The sequence below is a fragment of the Trachinotus anak genome, unplaced genomic scaffold, assembly GCF_046630095.1.
Source record: "Trachinotus anak isolate AG129_WGS33_773 ecotype Australia unplaced genomic scaffold, CSIRO_AGI_Tana_v1 ptg000006l, whole genome shotgun sequence".
NCBI lineage: Eukaryota > Metazoa > Chordata > Actinopteri > Carangiformes > Carangidae > Trachinotus > Trachinotus anak.
The window spans coordinates 450667-470360 of NW_027273857.1; the positions used below are offsets into that span (position 1 = coordinate 450667).

General features: G+C 43.3%; 3 protein-coding genes and 1 long non-coding RNA gene across 10 annotated transcripts in view; 2 read left to right on the forward strand and 2 right to left on the reverse strand.

Annotated features, from left to right (window-relative positions):
- LOC139622316 (uncharacterized) lies at positions 1-1422 on the reverse strand. The gene is made up of 3 exons (XR_011691203.1): positions 807-1422; positions 578-705; positions 1-133 (listed from the first exon to the last, which is right to left on the reverse strand). It is a non-coding gene; the product is annotated as an uncharacterized lncRNA (long non-coding RNA).
- Positions 610-8231, forward strand: zdbf2 (zinc finger, DBF-type containing 2). Of its 2 annotated transcripts, none has more exons than XM_071479496.1 (11): positions 610-741; positions 1429-1528; positions 2499-2539; positions 2627-2660; positions 3444-3540; positions 3998-4155; positions 4251-4815; positions 4931-5056; positions 5141-5511; positions 6454-6610; positions 6679-8231. In XM_071479496.1, exons 3-11 carry the CDS (start codon positions 2518-2520, stop codon positions 7570-7572), a joined length of 2424 nt encoding a protein of 807 aa, XP_071335597.1. In that variant the 5' UTR covers positions 610-741; positions 1429-1528; positions 2499-2517; the 3' UTR covers positions 7573-8231. The 2 variants fall into 2 exon arrangements, with proteins under 2 accessions (XP_071335597.1, XP_071335598.1); XM_071479497.1 differs by having other exon boundaries at positions 2630-2660.
- The window catches only part of dytn (dystrotelin), a 14851-nt gene continuing 1103 nt past the window's right edge, over positions 5947-19694 (reverse strand). Inside the window, exons 2-17 of one of the 5 annotated variants that reach the window (XR_011691197.1) lie at positions 12898-12927; positions 12729-12803; positions 12328-12529; positions 12163-12248; positions 11832-11905; positions 11688-11759; positions 11447-11610; positions 10988-11099; positions 10650-10783; positions 10259-10424; positions 10101-10153; positions 9876-10017; positions 8417-8819; positions 8237-8335; positions 6661-6978; positions 5947-6551 (exon numbers count right to left, since the gene is read on the reverse strand). Coding sequence is in view for 4 of the 5 variants with exons in the window: in XM_071479500.1 (XP_071335601.1) it covers positions 8241-8335; positions 8417-8819; positions 9876-10017; positions 10101-10153; positions 10259-10424; positions 10650-10783; positions 10988-11099; positions 11447-11610; positions 11688-11759; positions 11832-11905; positions 12163-12248; positions 12328-12529; positions 12729-12803; positions 12898-12916 (1797 nt within the window). In the remaining variant the exon portion in view is untranslated. Of the gene's footprint in view, positions 6979-8236; positions 8336-8416; positions 8820-9875; positions 10018-10100; positions 10154-10258; positions 10425-10649; positions 10784-10987; positions 11100-11446; positions 11611-11687; positions 11760-11831; positions 11906-12162; positions 12249-12327; positions 12530-12728; positions 12804-12897; positions 12928-13239; positions 13465-18783; positions 18854-19694 lie in introns of those variants that run through there. The other 4 variants (XM_071479500.1, XM_071479501.1, XM_071479502.1 and 1 more) reach the window with 4 other exon arrangements.
- Positions 14011-18955, forward strand: cd59a (CD59 molecule (CD59 blood group) a). Of its 2 annotated transcripts, XR_011691200.1 has the most exons (6): positions 14011-14303; positions 14406-14489; positions 15932-16033; positions 16320-16540; positions 16621-16807; positions 16868-18955. XR_011691200.1 is itself a non-coding variant. In XM_071479518.1 (5 exons), the coding sequence occupies exons 2-5, from the start codon at positions 14414-14416 to the stop codon at positions 18051-18053; spliced, it is 375 nt and encodes a 124-aa protein (XP_071335619.1). In that variant the 5' UTR covers positions 14174-14303; positions 14406-14413; the 3' UTR covers positions 18054-18955. The 2 variants fall into 2 exon arrangements, 1 of the variants encoding a protein (XP_071335619.1); XM_071479518.1 differs by lacking the exon at positions 16621-16807 and having other exon boundaries at positions 14174-14303; positions 16320-16393; positions 17931-18955.

Here is a 19694-nt window from a genome sequence, read left to right on the forward strand (position 1 = left end):
CTGGAAATGTATTTCTTCAAACCTGTTTTGTTTTTGCCTACATAGTTATTTTCTCTTTCAGACCAGTGTGCTGGACTTAGTAGGATCCACTGGTAGAAACAGAGGGTCCTCCTCCGGGGAGCCTGCCATGTTTCTACAGTAGCACAGAACAGACAAACACTGGCCTTTAATGTTTAACCTGGGGTTTCTCCCACAGGTGGAGGAGGGATATTCTTCGGTATCAGTGCCAGATGCTAAATGCTATACATTGGTGCTTCAACAATTCTCTGATAGTCATAATATCTTATTTTGTTTTAACATTTAATATACCGTTTTCGTGTAAGAATCAACACAGAGTGGAGTTAATGTGAAATATTAGATAATAATATAAAACCACAGAAAACTCAGATCTCCAGGTTCACAGGCTGATACTATGAGAATAAAACCACTCTGAACAGAGTTAATGTTAAAAGACACTGAATTAAACGCGGTTGGAGTTGTATTTCATGTTCATTAAAACAATTAACTGGGTAAAACACGGGTATTAAATAGGTACACTATCTAGCTAATGTTTTGTGGTTGTAGTTCCCGCTCTGACCTGGCAGTGGCAGCACTTCTCTGCCGCTGTGTCACAGTTTCTGTGCCGGAGTTCGAGCAGCAGAAGAAGAGTCAGACCGGAAACTAAACAGAGCGGCGGAGAAGCGCGCGGCGGAAGAAGCCTTTAATCTGCGAAAGTAAACAACAACAAATAAACAGCGGCAGGTAAGCAAACTCATCGATTATCGATAATTAAATGACCACGCCACTATCCAGAGCCAGCGATTCACCTCCTCTGTAGAACCGCTGCTCAACTGAAAGGCCAATAGCATGCTAAGAGTTAGCCTGCTGCCAACGCCAACAGATGCCGTAACAGTGAGGCCACGTCACCAGCAGTGTCACCATGGTTACCATTAGTCTAGTTAAACCCAGAGTTGACCCGGCTTTAATGGACCGGCTTTAAACTAACAGGTTAGCATTGCTAGTTAGCCTCAGAGAATCAGAGGAACACGATGGAGCGGCAGCCAATCAGAGCGCAGAGAGAGATGAGCTGTGATTGGTCAGAGCAGCACAATAAATAAACAACTTTTTTATTGAAATTTGTTTAAACAGTGTGGTTTAAAAAAGGGTTTTATGTCAATAAAATAAAGTTCACAGCCAAACGAGGAGGAGACTGACTTCAGTGTTTTTACAAAGAAATTAAGAACCTTTTCATTTGGCTCGTTAATGATTATATTTGTTATTTATAAACAATAAAACTGTTGCTCACCCGTCTGAATTTTTTTTTAGGTTAGTGTTATCTGATAAAGTGTGTTTTTTTAACTTCTTGGATTAGGGATATGTCCATGTAAATGAAATAGATAAATTTTCAAGTAAATGCTGTCAGCATGTTGTTGTCTCTCTCCTCCTCAGGCTCATGGACTCTCTAATAGGAACTCTCACCTGGTTACCGTTGGTTACAGCATGGAGTGCTCTGATTGGACGGATACTTCACTGAATGCACTGTGTCCAGGTAAGATTTCTGTGTGATGATGGTCAGTGTGTTTACCTGTGAGTGATTTCACTTCTAATAAATACCTGGTGTTTGATCCCTGATTTCAGATCAGGTCTGTTTGTTTATAGAAATTAAAATTTGTATCATTATTCCTTAGATGCTGATGTTTGTTTGCGTTATAGACATGTAAATACATACATTATACACACAGTTCAGTGTCTGTCAGGTTTGATGTTTGAAGTAAAACATGGTGTGAAGTCATTTTATTTTCATTATTTGACAGAAAATTAGTCATAAACGGTTGATAATTGGTCATTTTAGTAATTTTTTTAAATGGTTAAATGTGTCAGGTTTGGGGTTAAGTTTTGTCCTAACAAATTTAGATGAAAGGGTTAGGGTGAGGGAAACTTTTCAGTTGACATTTTATAGTAAACAATCATATTAAATGATGAAAGAATCAGCAGATTAATTGATAATAAAAAATAATGGTTAGTTTCAGCTGTAATGATCATTGTAGTACTCTGTGGTTGAGCCTTAAAATATTCATGTAATGGCAGAATGAGCTAATTGAGTGTTTCCTTTTATCTAATTATAATCTGACTTGTATTGATAGTAACGGATTTGTTTCATGTAGAAACAAGTAGCTCAAACTCTGTAACTACTGAATGTGTTTGTAGACATTTGATCTTTTAAAACTCTGAAGTCAAAATGCTGCATTTAAACCTTGAAATTTAAGAGATTCAAAATGACAAAACAAGAACTATGTTCTTCCAAATTGACCATAAAATTCTTCCGACTCTTCACCATATCCTTTATTTCAGATCAGGGTGTAATCATCTTCTATATATCTTTCTATTGACCAATCTTTCTATTTAACAAAGTTTCTTTTTACAAATCACAAACTGGTGATTATGTTAAACACAGAGTATGTAAACCCGATGGATCTAGAGTTAAATAATAAGTGATATTATCTGAATGTGTGTTTCAGGTCTCCAGTCAGCAGCAGGATGTCAGACTCCTCTGATGAAGGTAAAAACTTTAAAACACACAACAGTTCTACTTATTTTATACTTCATTGACTGAATATTCTGTGTTTGTCTGTGTGTGTGTGTACAGCAGATGACAAGGGGAAGGCAGGGTCTACCAGCAGGTGAGTCTACCTGTACGTTATTCTCATTATTGGTCAGGAATTTTAGAAACACAGAGGTCAGGAGTCCAGATTCATCCAGCGACCAAACTCTGTTAAAATTTCTCTGTATTTAAAAAGGAAATAACAAAGCTTCATATTGTATTTGTTCTTTTACATGTGTATTTTTTTTTTTTTTTTAATAATTTGTGTCAGATATTTCTGTGGGAGGATACTCAATAATAAAAATTGTAAAACTGTTTGAAAATTAAAATTTTGCATCAGAGTCTTGGCTGTGCTGATTCCTGATGGTAACAAACAGTCCAAAGGTTTAGCAGCTAAGCTAACAACAGGTTCAAAGGTAACTGGATGACTAGTTTAAATAAACACTGACCTGACACAGGTGTTCTCTGTAGACAGATGAGGTCTTGCTGTAGTCAATTCTGTAAAGTTTGACTTTGTTCAGAGTTGTAAAAGCTGCTCTTCCTCCACCTCTATTCAAACACAACACCTGAGTTCACAGGTGTTTTATATTGTAGTGAGTGTTCGTGCCCCCTGCTGGCCTGGAGGGAAAATGTCCAACACACAATGCTGAGTTCATTAAAAACCTTGGTTCCTTCAGTCACCACAGACTTCACATTTTGAAAATGTCTGACAGTGGACCCATAGCTGCACCTGTAGCTCACCTGCAGCACACCTGTACTGTACAGTCAGGTGTTGATGGACTGGGAGATTGTGATTTATCTACATTAGATTTGTCTGATTATTGATCAGTGACTGATTAAAGGTGCTCTCTCTGACTGACAGGGTGTGGGTGGAGTCTCAGCCAGGTCCATCCAGGTGTCAGCCCAGCAGGCAGGGTTACTGTGGATACTGCAGAGTCCTGTACAGCAACCTGGACCAGGTATACAAACACATACACCCAAAACCTTCGTTGTCGAGTTCGACTGACTTGAAGGTCAGTGTGACCAAGAGAGGTGTCGTAGGTATGAACAGACGTTCTACTTCCTGAAGCATGAGCAGCTGATCTCACTTTCAGTGTTTTAAGAAACATGGAGGGCGATGAGTTAGTGAGAGAGAGAGCTGTGAAAGTTCAGGACCTGAAGATCTGAGAATAAAAACATAGAACATGTCATGCATGTTGGTGAAGCCTTCAGCCAATCAGAGCAAAGTGCTGCCGTCACAGGTGGGTCCTGGTCGGCGCAGCAGGAGAGAAACTGCAGCTGCCTTGATCCCATGAGGTTTTAATGTCATGTGACATCAAGTCTAACCAGCATGCATTGCATTAAGTCAAACGAGTCATGTGACCTGAACTGTTATCTCAGAATCAGTGACACGTCAACATCATACTTTTGTCTCAGCATCTGTCCAGTCTCAGACACCTGGATTCAGTCCGAGCCTCCTCCAGAGGCTCTAGCACCGTCTCCTCTGCCAGCAGCAGCTGGACCAAACTAACCCTGCTGGAACGCTTCCTGCAGGACGTCCTGCAGCACCACCCACACCACTACAATGACCCCAGGTAACCAAGACAAGTATCTGTCTGTTACCTGATCTCAGGTGTTACAGACACACCTTTCCTGCTGGTATATGTTGATGTGTTTTTCTCTCCTATAGGCCATCACACGCTGACCTCCCGTCAGTCTCTACCCCTCCGTTGCCAAGGGCGGAGCTTGATGAACTACGTTTCTCTGACAACGACAGCCGGTCGCTCGGTACGAGAGAACAGCTGCCCAGCTCAAACACGTCCTGTCAGCCAGCCAGTCAGCAGGAAGAGGTGGTCACAGCGGGGGGCGTTCAGGATAGACTGTGTGCACCAATCAGAAATAAGGAGGACCTAGGGCCCACACCCTCACCACATCACCAAACCCCACCCTTACAACTACAGAACCCGCCTCTACACTCCCAGACCCCACCCTCTGTTCACAGGAAAGCACACAGGAAGACCAACAGGAGGAAAACCAGCGAGTCCTCATCCTCCTCACCTCCCCCCAGGGGCCAAGACCCCAGCCCCCTGCCCCACAAAGACTTGATCCCTGACCAGGGAGCAGGGACCAGACTGGGGCTAGTCCCCACCGACCTGCGGCCCTGGCTGAGCTGGCAGAAGGAGAGAAGAGAGGCTCACAAAGAAGAGACATTCTCCTCAGAGCACAGCGACCCTCTGGACCAGACCATCCAGGAGGTTGGTTCCCATTAGAGATGGTGTTCATGTCGAACGTCACCTGTTCACAGGTTGTGATTATGAGGTTAGTTTGTGTTTCAGATTACAGATGTTTCCTGTTTGTGTTGGACCTCAGGTGATCCAGATGTGCTGTTATGGTATCACTTCCACTCCCTGCCAGCAGGAGGAGACTGAGAGCTTCCACTTAAGCCTTCCTGTCACCATGGAAACACAGAGTGATGACTGGGACTCCCCTGTACAGGTACCTGTCAGACAGGTAGAGGAGGTCAGTGAGGCACCTGTGTGGGGGATGTATTAAAGCTGTACCTTTAACCTTTCTCTGCAGGTGGTTTTACAGCGAGCTCAGACACTCAGTGACACACAGCCCTCACATACACCTGTCCAGGTGAGTCAGGCAGAAGGCTGGGACCTGGGCCATCTGATGGATGTTCAGGTGGACCTGGAGGACCAGGTGTACTCGTACCAGCTTGACTCTGCCCTCCACAGTAAAGCAGAGGGCGGGGCTAAGCAGGAACAGGGTTACTGGACTCTGCCCATAGAGGAGGTCCTCCCGGCCCCTGCACATATCCCAGCATCCTTCAGGGGAAAGACTTGGGCCCAGATCGAACAGGAGGATGAGGAGAAGGTGGACAAACTGGTCCGACAGTTCAGACGTGGGAGATTTGTCTGCTACTTCGACAGCGAGTCTCTGGCCAGGTAATATAATGAGTCACATGTTCACTTAAGTATAGAATTTCATATAGAGTTACAAACACTTCCTGTATGCTGTTATATTCAGACTGACATGTATTGTAACGTATACACTGTAACCTATAGAATGACGTACTGTAATAATAGACTGTACTATAATATATACACAAATGTGTAAAATTATTTATACAAACAATTGGCATACAATCTACTGTAACATAAAGGCTAAAGTATACTTCTGTGATATAGTGTAAGCTAACACATACATTTTATCATTAATATATATATAATATTCATATATATATATATATATATATATATATATATATATATATATATATATATATATATATAAATTGAAATATAATAATTGTAATAATTGTATATTGTAATAATTGTAATTAATTATAACATAAAGCCCAAAAGTAGGTGAGCCTCACATATACTTAATAACTTTAATGATTATACCACATACTATAAACATGTACTATGGTCTAACATATACTAAAATATACTGTAACATTAAAATATTCTGCAACATTAACTATAACAAATAGACATTTTAACATTAACATGCTTTCATTTGATAATAACTTGAACTTTAATATGTATATAAAACAAGTAGTGAGTATCATTCATTTACATATAGTGAGACATTCACTTTAATATTAATTTATTCTAGTATATAGTCTATCACCCAGTTTTATAATCACATAAATAACTTAGTGTAATAATAACAATAAGGATGTATGGTCTGACTTACTGTCCTGTCACTTCATTATGAAACATACTGTCTAACATTTAATATTAACAGATACGTATATGTTCAGTATAAGATAGCACAGACCTCACATACTCTGCTGCAGTTAGGATTAGAAATATAAAATCATTTATTTAAAATCTTACTGAGGTTTGTTTTTGTTTTGCTGATGATGTCATCACTGTCAGGTATGGGAGGAGGAGCCAAAACAAGGAGTGTGGTGACAATAAGGAGGCAGAGCCAAATACTGGTGTCCTGCCCTTATTGGACCATGACGACAATGACTCTGTGTATGGGAGGAGGATATGGAAGAGGCAGAGCTTCAGGGTGGCGTCCAGGTGTCAGGTGAGTCAGACAGAGTTTTCAGCGTTTTAATTCTAAGACAAGCGTCTCACCTGTTTTTGTTTCTTCAGGTGGTTAAAGTCAGTCACAGCACTCAGACCGTCCGATTGGTCGTCCCAGCGGTCCGTCAAGCAGCTCATGAGACCCCGTCCACCTGCATCCCTGCAGCCAATCAGAATGTGGCGGAGAAAACACCTGAGGTGCAGACTTGGCGTTTCCTCCCTCAGTCGTACTCCAACATCATCACACCTGTGCAGCCTCGCACCTCTCTGGTCTATCTGCTCTGCTCCCCTTCAGGCCCGGCCCCCTCCTGCACACCAGCATCAGGCTCCGCCCCCAAACGTTCCAGGAAGAAGAGGCGTCCGCTGGACCTGCAGGGGTTAAAGGTCAAATACAAACGACTTCCTGTCAGGTTTTATGACCCCGGCACCAACCGCATCCTGAAGAATCCCCCCAAAGGCTTCCTGTGGGGCCGAGGGCCCGCCCCCTCAGGTCCGCCTCCGGCCTGTGTTCGTCAGTTGTTTCGAAGTCTGAGTCCTGACTTGAACAGCGACAGAGTGCCAGGGGAGGGTGCCGCAGGGTCGTCCAGAATCAAAGGTCACACCTCAGCAGACCCTCCCTTCAGCCATGCCAGCAGCTTCCTCCTTAGCACGCTCAGTAGGGAACAGACTGAGAAACAGGACACAGTAAGGAGGAGGGGTAGGACATCTCAAACCCCGCCCTCTCCACCTCACAGCAGGTCAGAGCGAGGGAGAGGGGGGAGGAAGGAGAGGGCACGCCCCCCACCCTCCAAGAGAAGAACCAGGGCTCAGACCACGCCTCTGCAGCCCAGGAGAGAAGGCCTGCGACGCACAGGACCCTCTAGAAAAGTCCCTGCCGTCCTTACCACCGGCCCACCTCACTCACCCTCACCCCGCCGGGGGAGGGCCCGGAGGGGGCGGGCCTGTGAGAGAGGGCGAAGGTAGCAGGATTCCTGTCCAGGAGCAGCCTCATTTATAAAATCCAAGATGCCTTCATTTGTCATGTAATAATCAGGATGTTAGATGATTTGTAATCATGGTTTGGATCATTAAACCTGAATGATGTGATTAATCAATAACATGTAGCAGTTTATAGATGAGGCTGTCTGATGCCAAAGTTACAATGAAATCATCTAATCAATCATTTTACATTTGTGCGACAACGATGTGACTAAGGTCAACTTAACTGTAACAGTATGACGTTACACAAACATCACTGAAGCTCAGAAAAGACCTGAGAAAATCACTTGTGTCACTGTGTCACTATGGTTGAATTGATTTCAAATGTTTGTCATAATAACTGATTGATTTCTATACATCAAATACAAAAACATCCATAAATCAGATTTTAGATTTTCAGTCATGAAAATAAAAATTAAATCATGTTCACACAAATGGAAAATTAGACTTTTATTAAATGATTTTGTAATAATTTTGGCAACTGTATGTTTATAACAGTGTGTCAGGCGTCATACCTGTTCTACAGGTGTTATTATCAGACGATGTTTCTGTCTCATGTCAGAACTTTTTTACCTTTACACTCAAGTTTATTTAAATATCAGTGAGTTAATGTTGAATAAACAGATTTTATAACCGGAGCATGACTCACCTGGTCAGTGTGTGTTTGTTCTCACAGTGTCCACCAGGAGATGTACCGAGTCTCCCACCTGGTCTACTGCCTTCAGAAGCTCCGGCCTCTTCCTCTCACCTGGAAAGATTAAAAATTAAATATTATTTGTTGTCTGATTAATACACTGTCTCATTGTCTCTTCCTGTCTCTGTGTCTCACCTGTCTGTCTTTCTGTCCACCTGTCTGTCTCCATCACAGTCTTCAGGCTGTCTACAGTTTCTTGCAGCAGTTCCTCTGGAATACACATCCCACAATCCTCCTCTTGCTCCTCCTCTTCTTGATCCTGTAGCTCTGCCTCCTCTGGTCTGTTGTCTTGTCCTATTGGACAGCAGAGACCTGCAAATCCCTTCTCCTCAAAGCAGACATCATGTGACACAGGCACACCCTGGTGAATGGTGGGAGATGGAGTTTGTTTGTCCTCGCACCACTTGTCCTTCAACACTTCATCGTCCTCTTCCTCAGTGTTTCTCTGTGTGTCAGAAATTGGCGAGATATCTCTCTCTGTGTCAACGCTGCGTGGTGTGTTATTGGCGTGTTGTTGAGCCTCCATCTTGTTTAGAGCCTGAATCAAAGATGAACAGAAAATATCTGGTTCAGGAGTCAACTACAACTCCCAGGGTGCAGTTCAGTAACAGCCAGGCAATCAAAGTGGTTCATGTTAACCATCATTTAATTTAAAACATTAATCTATTAAATTAAATAAAATATAAATCTATTCAATGAATTAATTCACTTTCTGATCACAGGTCAGGTGGAGATCAGGACAGTGACCTCAGAAACAAAGCACTCCACCTAGAAATGACAGCAGGTCAATCAGGGTCTACCGGGTCTATCGGGGTCAGTCAGGGTCAGTCAGGTTCCAAGCTCCAGACAAAACCAAAAAAAGGCTCAACAACCTGAGGTGATGGGGAGCCTTCAGCTGTCTCTGACTAACTTTTGAAAAACACACAGCAACAGTAGCTGAGGCTCTTAAAGAAGTGCACTGAAAGATCAGGACACTAGGTGGAAGCATTAGACCAGGGAAAGTTAGATTAGATTCAATTCGATTCAACTTTATTGTCAATGCCCATAATACAGGTACTTAGGCATCGAAATGCAGTTTGGCATCTAACCAGAGGTGCAGAAAGTGCACACACACACACACACACACACACATACATATACATAAAAGAATAATATACATATCATACAGAAACACCATATAATAGAATGAACGGATCGAGCTATCAATATATATATGTTTTATAAGTTGTTGTTGTATATATTGTTGAAAACTTCTAATTTGAAGAATAGACTACAAAATACAACAGGAGAGAGACAGCATTCAGCAGCAGCCGGGTTTTATTGCCAAACTGATGAACTTCTTTGACAGCCAAATATGAAAAAAACAATCTACATATACTGTATATAAAATAAAACATCTCAGTGTCAGTGTTTTATTTATATATTATATATAATCTGTGTCACAGTGTTTTATTTATATATTATATATTTATTTTTACAGATTATTTCGTGTGTCACTGTCCAGAAAACGTGGCCTGGGTGGATCATGTGACTTCCATGTTTAACTGTTACCCGACTCACCTGACTGGGACTCCAGCCTGCGAGTGTTATCTACCTGTGTGAGCATGCCCTGCAGATGCAAGTTGTGTTGTCTCAGCGTTTCCATGGTAACTTCCATCTCCGAGCACCTGTCCTCCAGGATGCCCTGCTCTGATTGGACGGTGAGCCGCCATGCCTGCATCTCCTGCTCCAGCAGCCTGAAGACAGAAAAACAAACAAATGAAAACACAAAGATGATCCAGACTTTAAACCCAAGACTGGTCCTGGTTCTGAGTCTCACCATTTGTCTCTCTGCAGGTTCCTGACCTCAGTCAGCAGAGTCAACGCCTTCGACTGATCAACAACAACACAACACACATATTATAGACAACATGAACACTTAAACAGTCAACAATGAGATCGACAATCCCTCTGAGGTCATCAGGGGTCAAAGGTCACCTGCTGAGTCATCATCACCTCATCAGTCTGCAGAACTTTAGATGAACACAACAAGCTGGGAGGGGGTTGCACTGAGGCATCATGGGAGGCATCTCTGTCAGAAGAGGGACTGTGACGGACAGCTGAGTCAGCCAATCGTGTTGAGACATCAGAAGGTGGCAGAGCACTGAGAAACAGACTAGTTAATGAGCGTGTTTACTTACTGCATTTAAAACAAAACTTTAAGAAGTTATTCTGGTAAAAACAGTTTAACAACATATTAAATTAGTTTCATTAAAAAGGTGTTTGATGAGTGCATTTAAAAAAAAGGTTTTTAATGCGTATTTCAACAAACACATTTTAACGAGTCTTCCTGTGAAACATTTTGAGACTGATTGCACACCTTACTCACCTATTCTGAGTCTCCCATGGCCCTGCCATCATCAGGACCCGCCTCCTATCAGCCTCACTCTGAGTGTATCGCCGTGGCAACAGGGTGTGGCGAATGCTGTGCACTAATGAGGACAGAGACTCCCTCCAGGTGGGCTGATGGATGCAAATGCAAGATTAAAAGCTGTTGTGTGTGTCTTTACTGTTGAGCGTTACCTTTGTTTCTTTACCTATGTTTTTGTACATGTTTTGTCTGGGTGTCTCTATCTGAGTGCAGGTAGGAACTCGTTTTCCCAATCTGTCTGTACCTGTGTCTGTCTGTTTTTAACTTGTCTATGATCTCACCTGTATCTAATTTACCTGTGTGCAGAACTCAAGCACTGGATGGTGGGTTTTGTGTTTCCTCGTGTGTCGGCTGGTCAGGAAGCAGCTCTGACACACGTGGACGTTCACACACTTCATACAGCGATACCTGCACACACACACGGACACGGACACAGACACAGGGGGACACACACACACACACACACACACACACACACACACACACACACACACACACACACACACACACACACACACACACACACAATTATCCAGCAGTGGGCCATGCTTCCCTCTAGTTTGTCTTACAGGATCATCTGATGAAGGCCTTGCTCAGGTGTAACTCCAGCTGACCCTCAGTCGAGTCTGGTTCTCCCTTGGTAGAGTCTGATTGACCCTCAGTAGAGTCTAGTTAACCCTCAGTAGAGTCTGATTGACCCTCAGTAGAGTCTAGTTAACCCTCAGTAGAGTCTGATTGACCCTCAGTGACATCACCTGAGTCCAGTGATGGGTATGGTCTTGCAGGTGTGGCAGCGGACGGTGTGACTGACGTTCTGACTGATGGACAGCCTGTACAGAGTCGGTAACCATAGCAACAATCGTGGCTCACTATGCAGCCATGACAACACATGTTCTTCACTTGCTGTTGGGGTCAACACCTGTGAACAGAGAATCAAATTGTCGCCATGACAACCACCAATCACCTGAAGCCCAGTTTTTTTCTTTGCATTCTCACCCCATTAAAACACGACCTCACTGCTGCCTCCACGCTGCCAAAAATTGCTTCCTCCTGCACCGCTGCTGGAACCTGAACAGATGCACTTGTTAGAGAGAGTAGGAGGAGAGGCAAACTGGGAAATGTAGTCTGCATGGTGTGTACCTGGCTGAGGTCCTGCAGTAAAGACCTGAGTCCAGACCTGCTGATGGATCCTGAGCTGGTAATATTCAGCAGAGCTGCAGGGCAGAGGATTTTATACTGAAACATTACAGTTAACATGAAGAGGGAACTTTATTCTGAAAGTCTCTCAGCTTTAAAACTTTCTGTCAGACAATTCAAGAAAATAAGTGACAACTAAAATCTGTTTCATCTAAATCCCATCAATGAAAATGAAGTATTTATCAAATAAAAATTTCTTTGTATTTTATATTATTATATTTACCAAGGTGTTGAACTACAGCACTGACTCACACCTGTCCTCAGGGCTTCTCACCTGTGAATTTTTCCAGCAGGTTGTCTGAACACAGAGCGATCAGAGCCCTCTGTAGAGAACCAGAAGATACAGAACCCGACTGAGTCCTGGAACAGAACCAGAACTGTCAGATTCTCTGACGGTGTCACCTGTTTAAACACAGCAGTGACCTGTGTGAACTCTGACCTTTCATAGAGTCTGAACATCAGACTGCAGGTCTGCTCTGTAGCCTCCAGAGTCACATGACCTGGGACTTCCTGTGACACACCCTGAAACATCCTGTTAAGAGTCCAGGTCATTTTCTCCCTGTTCAGCCCCACGTCCTGCTGCCGAGTCCCGCCCACCAAGTTGACGGCCGCCATAATGTGTCTAACAGACACAAAGTGCACTGGAAACACAAACAGATAGTGACTCAGTGACACATTTAGGTTTAGATTTTATTTATGGACAAACTATATTTTAGGAGAAGAGACAGAAGGAGTCAGTACAGGAACATCACACACCTACAACAACAACACAACAACACAACAACACACAACAGTTTTAACTGATCATCATATGAATTGTGGTCGTGTTGAGCTGCTCACGGTGACAGAGTCTCTGCAGAGACCAAAGCTTCATGGTCGCTCTGTAAACACACGGACGGATTTCATTCAGCCCCTCTGCACAGGAAACAGAAAATTAACAATGGTCCCGTTTAATGTCCGGGCTTTGTGCTGAAGGTCAATAAACACAGCACAGGAGGGAGGAGCTTACCAATGTTGTCCAGGTCCATGACGGGTCAGTCTGTAAACACAGAACCACATCAGGTTTAGTTTCTCACTGACACCAAGTCAGATTCTGGATCAGTTTCACTACTCCAGGGTCAGTTCTCTCCAACAACACCACAGTTTCAGGAGTGCAATGTCCCACCTGTTACACCTGGTGAGGTCCACACAGGTGAGTTGTTACAATAAAGGAGGTGACACAAAACCTTAATATGATGGAACCAACATGAGTCTCTGGTCCACGTTTCAAAGACCAAATCAGTCCTCCTCTCAGCAACCAAAACACACAGTAGAAACAGTGTCAGCAGAACCTCAGTAGAAACAGACTCACCTCCTTCCTCTGCTGCAGTGAACAGAACAAACCAAACTGAAGTGACAGGTGAAGTACAAGCTGCTGAATCATGAATGAAGGTTTCATTTATCACCACAGCTGCTTCTCACCTGTCAGCTCACCTGCTGTCTGTGGACCAATCAGCAACCAGCAGGGTGCTGACATGTGACCAGGAGCTGACTCCAGGTCTGTGTTGATTATCTGACAGTTGACACATTGGACCAGAAAGGAGGGAATCTACCTGATGTTTATTTAGTTTTAACGTGATTATTTTTAATCACCTTCAGTTTCATGTGTCTTCCTCTCTGTTTGAGATGATGATAATGGTGATGATGATGATCCACAGCAGCATCATGTTGGTTCAGAGAAGGCTGACTGAGGCTGAGTTAAATGAATGTTGTGTGGCCTGATGGAGAACAAACGAGCTGCTGTGGAGCTGTGAATGTTTCGAGTGTTGGCTGTGACCTCCTGTGACCTCCTGTGACCTCCTCTGCTCTTTGTTCCTCTGACTGAAGCTCATTGTCTGTTCCTGGGTCGTTCGAGGACCAAACACTGGTGCTTTTCTGCTTCAGCTCTGAGCTAAACGACAACACACACAGCCTGTCATCCACCATCATCACATCATCACATCAGCTCTGAGGCTGGCGTGGTGACACTGATGGAGGCTTTATCTGAGCCAACAGCCATTTTCAGCTAAATGCTAACATTATCATAACAACACACTGATGGTTATCATGTTCACCACCTTAGTATAATGTGTTAGCATGCTAACATTTGCCAATAAGCAGTAAACACAGTGTACAGGTGAGGCTGATGGGATAAAGAGACAAAAAAGTCTTATTTCATGTTCAGTGTGATTTAAAGTTAACAGAAAAACTTATTTTTATCATTATTTTCAAACTGTATACTCAGGCTCCTCCCAATGGACGTGGTCTGTCAGGCTCCTCCCGGTGGGTGTGGCCTCTCAGCTCCACTCAGCCTTCAGTCACAGTCAGAGTCACCACTCCAGCAATAACTACAACAGTACAGCTGAACTCCAGTATTACTGCTGCTGCTGCTGCTGGGTGAGTACACACTGTACCACACACTCCACTGTTTGTCATGTGAAACACTTTTGTCAGACACATGTTGAATGTTCTGTCTTGCTGTGGACTGACTGACTGCAGATGAGTGCATGAGCTGTGCTGAGGTAAAAATGAAGTGCTCCCTGGGGATCTGTCTGTTGATCTGCTCTGCTCTGATCGGACTGGGTACGTTTGTTTTTTTGTTTCAGAATTTAAAAAAAAACAACTAATTACTGGGTTTGTTAATAATTTAAAATTCTTGATTTATATATATATATATATATATATATATATATATATATATATATATATATATATAAACAATAATACAGTTTGAAATGTTGTTAGGTGGTGGGTTATCACAAACCCAAAAATTTCTTGTGTAATTATTTGGTTAAAGTTTCCATTAATGTTGACGTTGCCTCCCAATTATGTGTAAATCTTTGGTACCAACTGACAATGTCACCATTGTAATGTCTGTGGGTAAGGGGTGGGGGTGGGGATTTCTGCAGAACATGTCTGATGCAGATGTTACAGATGTTGTTAGGTGCTCACATCTGTAACATCTGCATGTTAACTGCTCCGGGTCCAGATTCAGATCGAGGACTGTGGAGTTCAGAGGTTACAGGAATACAGTCCTTTGAGCTGTCACGGTCTGGGATCATCTGTCAGACTGGCTGCGTTAGTTGCCAGGCAACCAGAGGTCCCAGGATGATACAACTGGAGAAATTTAAAACATGAAGGATCATAAAACTGTCATTTATCATATTAACACTTTAATCAGTGAGCTTTAGAGCCGCTGGGAGGTGATTCTATTAGCTTTGGACTAACCAATGCTAGCTGTTTCCAGTCACTAAGCTAAGCTAAGCTAAGCTAAGCTAAGCTAAGCTAAGCTATCTCTCACACAGTTTACTTCGTTCACTTTGTCTGTAGCTAATCACCAGCCAAAGATCCAGGATGATGCTCAGTGATCAAACCTCCACATTAAGCTGCTGTCCTATCTGCTTCAAGCTCCTGCCTCTGTCAACAGGACACGCTCACACCCATGAAAATAACAGAAACTGGGGGCGGCCTGATGGCGGAGTGGTTAGGGCACATACCACATGAGTGGATGCTCTCAGCAGGCGAGCAGGTTCGATTCCCGACTGGCCCGACTCCGTCCTGCGTGTCATTCCCCCTCTCTCTGCCCCTTTCCTGTCACTCTCTACTGCCCTGTTAATAAAGGCAAAAAATGACAGAAACGATAACAATCTCTTCAGAGACAATACCCTGCCACCACCAGAGGGCAGTAAACTACATGATGAATGAAACGGGCATCAGATCCTTTATGGGACTGAGAGCTGTTCTGAGATCAGATGTAAGGCAGATTTCACTTCAAAATCGTTTTAATTACTGTGTCCTACTGTAAACACTCTGAGCACAACAACAGCAACACAGTGGTGGGTTAAAGGTCCAAAGATCTGTGCCAAACATCTCTGTCATGGTTCCTGCTCTGGTTTGTGAGATCAGTGTGAACATGAACCAGAACTGAAACCTGGATGAAAACCTCCTGAAAGACTGATCCAGGTATGATGTAATGACATATGAACAGGGACAGTTCATCTTTAATCAAGTTTCCTGTGTTTCAGGATCAGCCATCAGGTGTTACAGCTGTAAGGATTATACAGCCAGCTGCTCCAAACAACGAGACTGTAGCTATGATGACGCCTGTCTCACACTCACTGAGAGAGGTACCTTTACCTGTACATCTGTAAATATGTTCATATGTACACCTTAATACATGTAAACATGTATTCCTGTACACCTGTAAACATGTGCACCTGTATACACTTTCACCTGTACACCTGTAAACATGTACACCGGGCCACCTATACCTCTACTTTTACCATATCTGAATTCTGATTGGCCAAAGATCTCAGTTGTTATTTGTCAAATGCTGATTGTCCAGAAGCTCCTCCAGGATCCTGAAGGATCCAGATCAGTCCAGACTCGATCTCTGTCCTGTTTGTCCTGCAGGTGGGATGACCTACCGTCAGTGTCTGAAGTACTCGGACTGTGAGTACAGCCGCCTGGCCCAGATGTTTCCTCAGGTACCAAAGCTTAGACCTCTGCTCACCTCAGGTTCTGAGTACCTGGTCTGACGCTCAGACCACCGACAAAGTTCAGGTCCTAAATAATTATGTTATATTATTACATGTGACTTGAAGAAGGGACACATGACTCAATCAAGGAGACACGTGACTTGAACAGGGGACAGATGACTGGAACAGGGGACAGGTGACTCAAGGAGGGGAAATGTGACTCGAACAGGAGACAGATGATTTGACAAGGGGACAGGTGACTTGAACAGGGGACAGGTCACTCGACGAGTAGACACGTGACTTGAACATGAGACAGGTGACTCGACCAGGGGACACGTGACTCAACAAAGGGGCATGTGACTCGAACAGGGGACAGGGGACACGTAACTCAACGAGGGGACAGGTGATTCGTACAGGGGACACGTGACTCAACGAGGGGACAGGTGATTCGTACAGGGGACACGTAACTCAATGAGGGGACAGGTGATTCGTACAGGGGACACGTGACTCGACCACGGGACATGTGACTCAACGAGGGGACATGTGACTTGAACAGGGGACACGTGACTCGACCAGAGGACATGTGACTCGACCAAGGGACACCTGACTCAGTCCCTGCAAGACCTGGAGTGTCCAGGGTCTGGACTGTGCTGCAGACAGACTGGATCACCAGTGCCCAGGGGCCCCGGACAGTCCAGGTGCCCCCAAACAGGTTTAATCTGTGTCATTTGGGTCTACATAATCTGATTAATCACACATTGTTAGAAAGTTGCTCCAAGAAGAAGAAAATCAGCTGATCAGAGTCATGTTTTGTTTTCTCAGATAAGCTGTGTAGTGGATGATCCAGGTCCAGGTCAAGTTTTCTGTTAGTGTTGTTGTTGTGATCTGACATGATGATGAATGACTGTGGTCCATGATGTCTCAGGTCCAGTTTGGTAGTTCCTCAGCCTCCTCCCAGTGTCAGTCATTCTGAGCAGATCCTCCTCAGTCCTCTGGTCTTAGTTCTGCCCAGGTTGGTTCTTTGTCTGTTTCCTCAGAGTCCTGGTCTCAGTGTCTCTGCGTTACCAATCAAACAAGATCAGCCTCAGCTGCTCCTTTTCAGACCGGTGGAGGAGCTGCTAGTTAAACTAGTTAAATCATTAACTATAACTAGTTCCTGTGGTCTGAGAGGCTGCAGCATCACCACCTGACTGATAGGAAGTCACCTGGTCTGAACCCAGAACCTTCAATTGTTGACATGCTTACTGTTCATTACATAAATAAAACTCAGGTTTGCTGCAGGATTGAAAGGGTCCTCCTGGGACAGGTGTATACAACACCTGTATACACGGCTGTAGACAAACTGTTTGTGGTAGAAACTGTCTAGATGTTACAGGAAGTTGCTCAAATTAACAAAAACATATCCATTTCAATCAGCTCAGGGTGGTAGAGGATGCGCAGGTGAGTCAGGTGAGACATCATGAGCCGTGGCAGCGTTAGAGTTTCAGCAGCTCAGTAATAAGTCACAGCTGATCACTAATCAATTTCTATTATCAATCACTTTCAGGTGTCCAGTTTCACCTTCAAGTGCTGCAACTCTGATTTGTGTAACTCCGCCCCCTCCTCTGCAGCGAGTTCTCTGATTGGTCTGTTGGCCTCTGTGGTCGTCATGTGGTGGTGCGTCCACTGAAGAGTAAACAGTGATGTTTCTGCAGCGCGGTGGCAGCCCCCCCCCCCCCCCCCGGAGACGTACAGCGTCCATAACAGCAGCAGTTTCTCTAACTGACACTCATTTACCAGCATTTACTCATTCATCACATTAATTCATTTCTGTCATTCATCACAGTCATTCATTCATCACATTCACTCATTCATCACGATCAGTGTGGATCAAACAGGGAGACCTGACTTCACATTACAGATGTTTTTCTGTGACCTAACAAAAATTTTTAATTCTATCTCATGATGGTTCAGGAACCTGAGGGGCGGAGCTTACATGGTTCAACCTTGCTGATTGGTCAAACACAAACATTCAGCTTCATTCATTAAACAGGATCAGTGTCAACAGTCTGTCAGAGACTGTTCACACTCATGGACTCAGTACAGGTGCCACAGGCTGACATTTATTTGGGAAAGAATCTCTACACATCTTCCTGGCTCCAGCTCCCATGATGCATCACTGATTACATCCTCAGATTTTTGAGAGGATTACCTGCAAATGTCAGGTAGGTGAGAGGCGAGAGGCCACACCCACATCCACATGAGGTCAGCAGGTGGTTTCAGCAGCCTGAGTATGTCAGTGTGAACAGGAAGTGAATGAATAAGTGAGTGGTGACAGAGTGAGGCGCCTTCATCGGCTGATTGTTCAAGAATCATAAATAAATAACTCTGCTGATGTTTCATTATCTAACAAACCTGACCTTCACAGTTCTTCATCAACTGCTTCCCCTGGTTCCTGTGGTTCCTGTTCTTCCCCTGTTGGGTGACAGAACATGAAACTTCCCTCTAACTCTGAAGCAACTGACCTCAAACCAGCTTTACAACACTATCTGTAACCGACCATAATTTAAATAAAGTTTTACAAACAAGAAACAGACTCCGATGGATTTGATTTAAAGAACAACAAGAAAGTGATTTAAAGTTTGAGACTTGTTTCCTTTAGATTAAATAGAGAGACTGAATCTACCTGGAGCTGTTATAAAATTTGTTTTTAATTTTTTTAAATCTCAATGAAAAATTTAAATCTTTAAGGTTTGTTGTTTTTATAGCAACTGAAAACTTTGTCATGAGAAAAATAACTAATATTATTACAGATTTACATTACAGAAAACATTTATTTTATTTCCATAATTGAAAAAAAAAAAGGTAGGTGACCTCTGATGTTTTCAGACATTTTACAAAAATGTAATTTTTATTTTCTGAACTGAGTCTGTATGAAGAGAAACATGAAGACAGATTTTTCCTGATGGGACCTGCAGGCAGCAGCAGTGTCATATGTAGGACAACAGCGCAGCCTGTAGACTGACAGGTGAACTACACTAATCTACCTTGATGGGAGTTTCTATGGACAAATCAAATCTACTTCATAAAAGTCGTGTTTTAAATGTTTTATTGTTCCATTTGTTTAAGAAATAAAACAATGAATAAAAGAATAATCATCATCGGGATTTCTGGAAATAATTAACCAATGTGATGTCTGAAAAAGCTGGTACAGTTTTATTAGATTTTCTTCTGCAGGTCAAGTGTTTACAGTGCAGTTGCTTTTTGTTTTACAGATTTTTTTTACAGTGCAGTTGTAGTATTTTATTTTACCGTGCACAGGAATAATTAT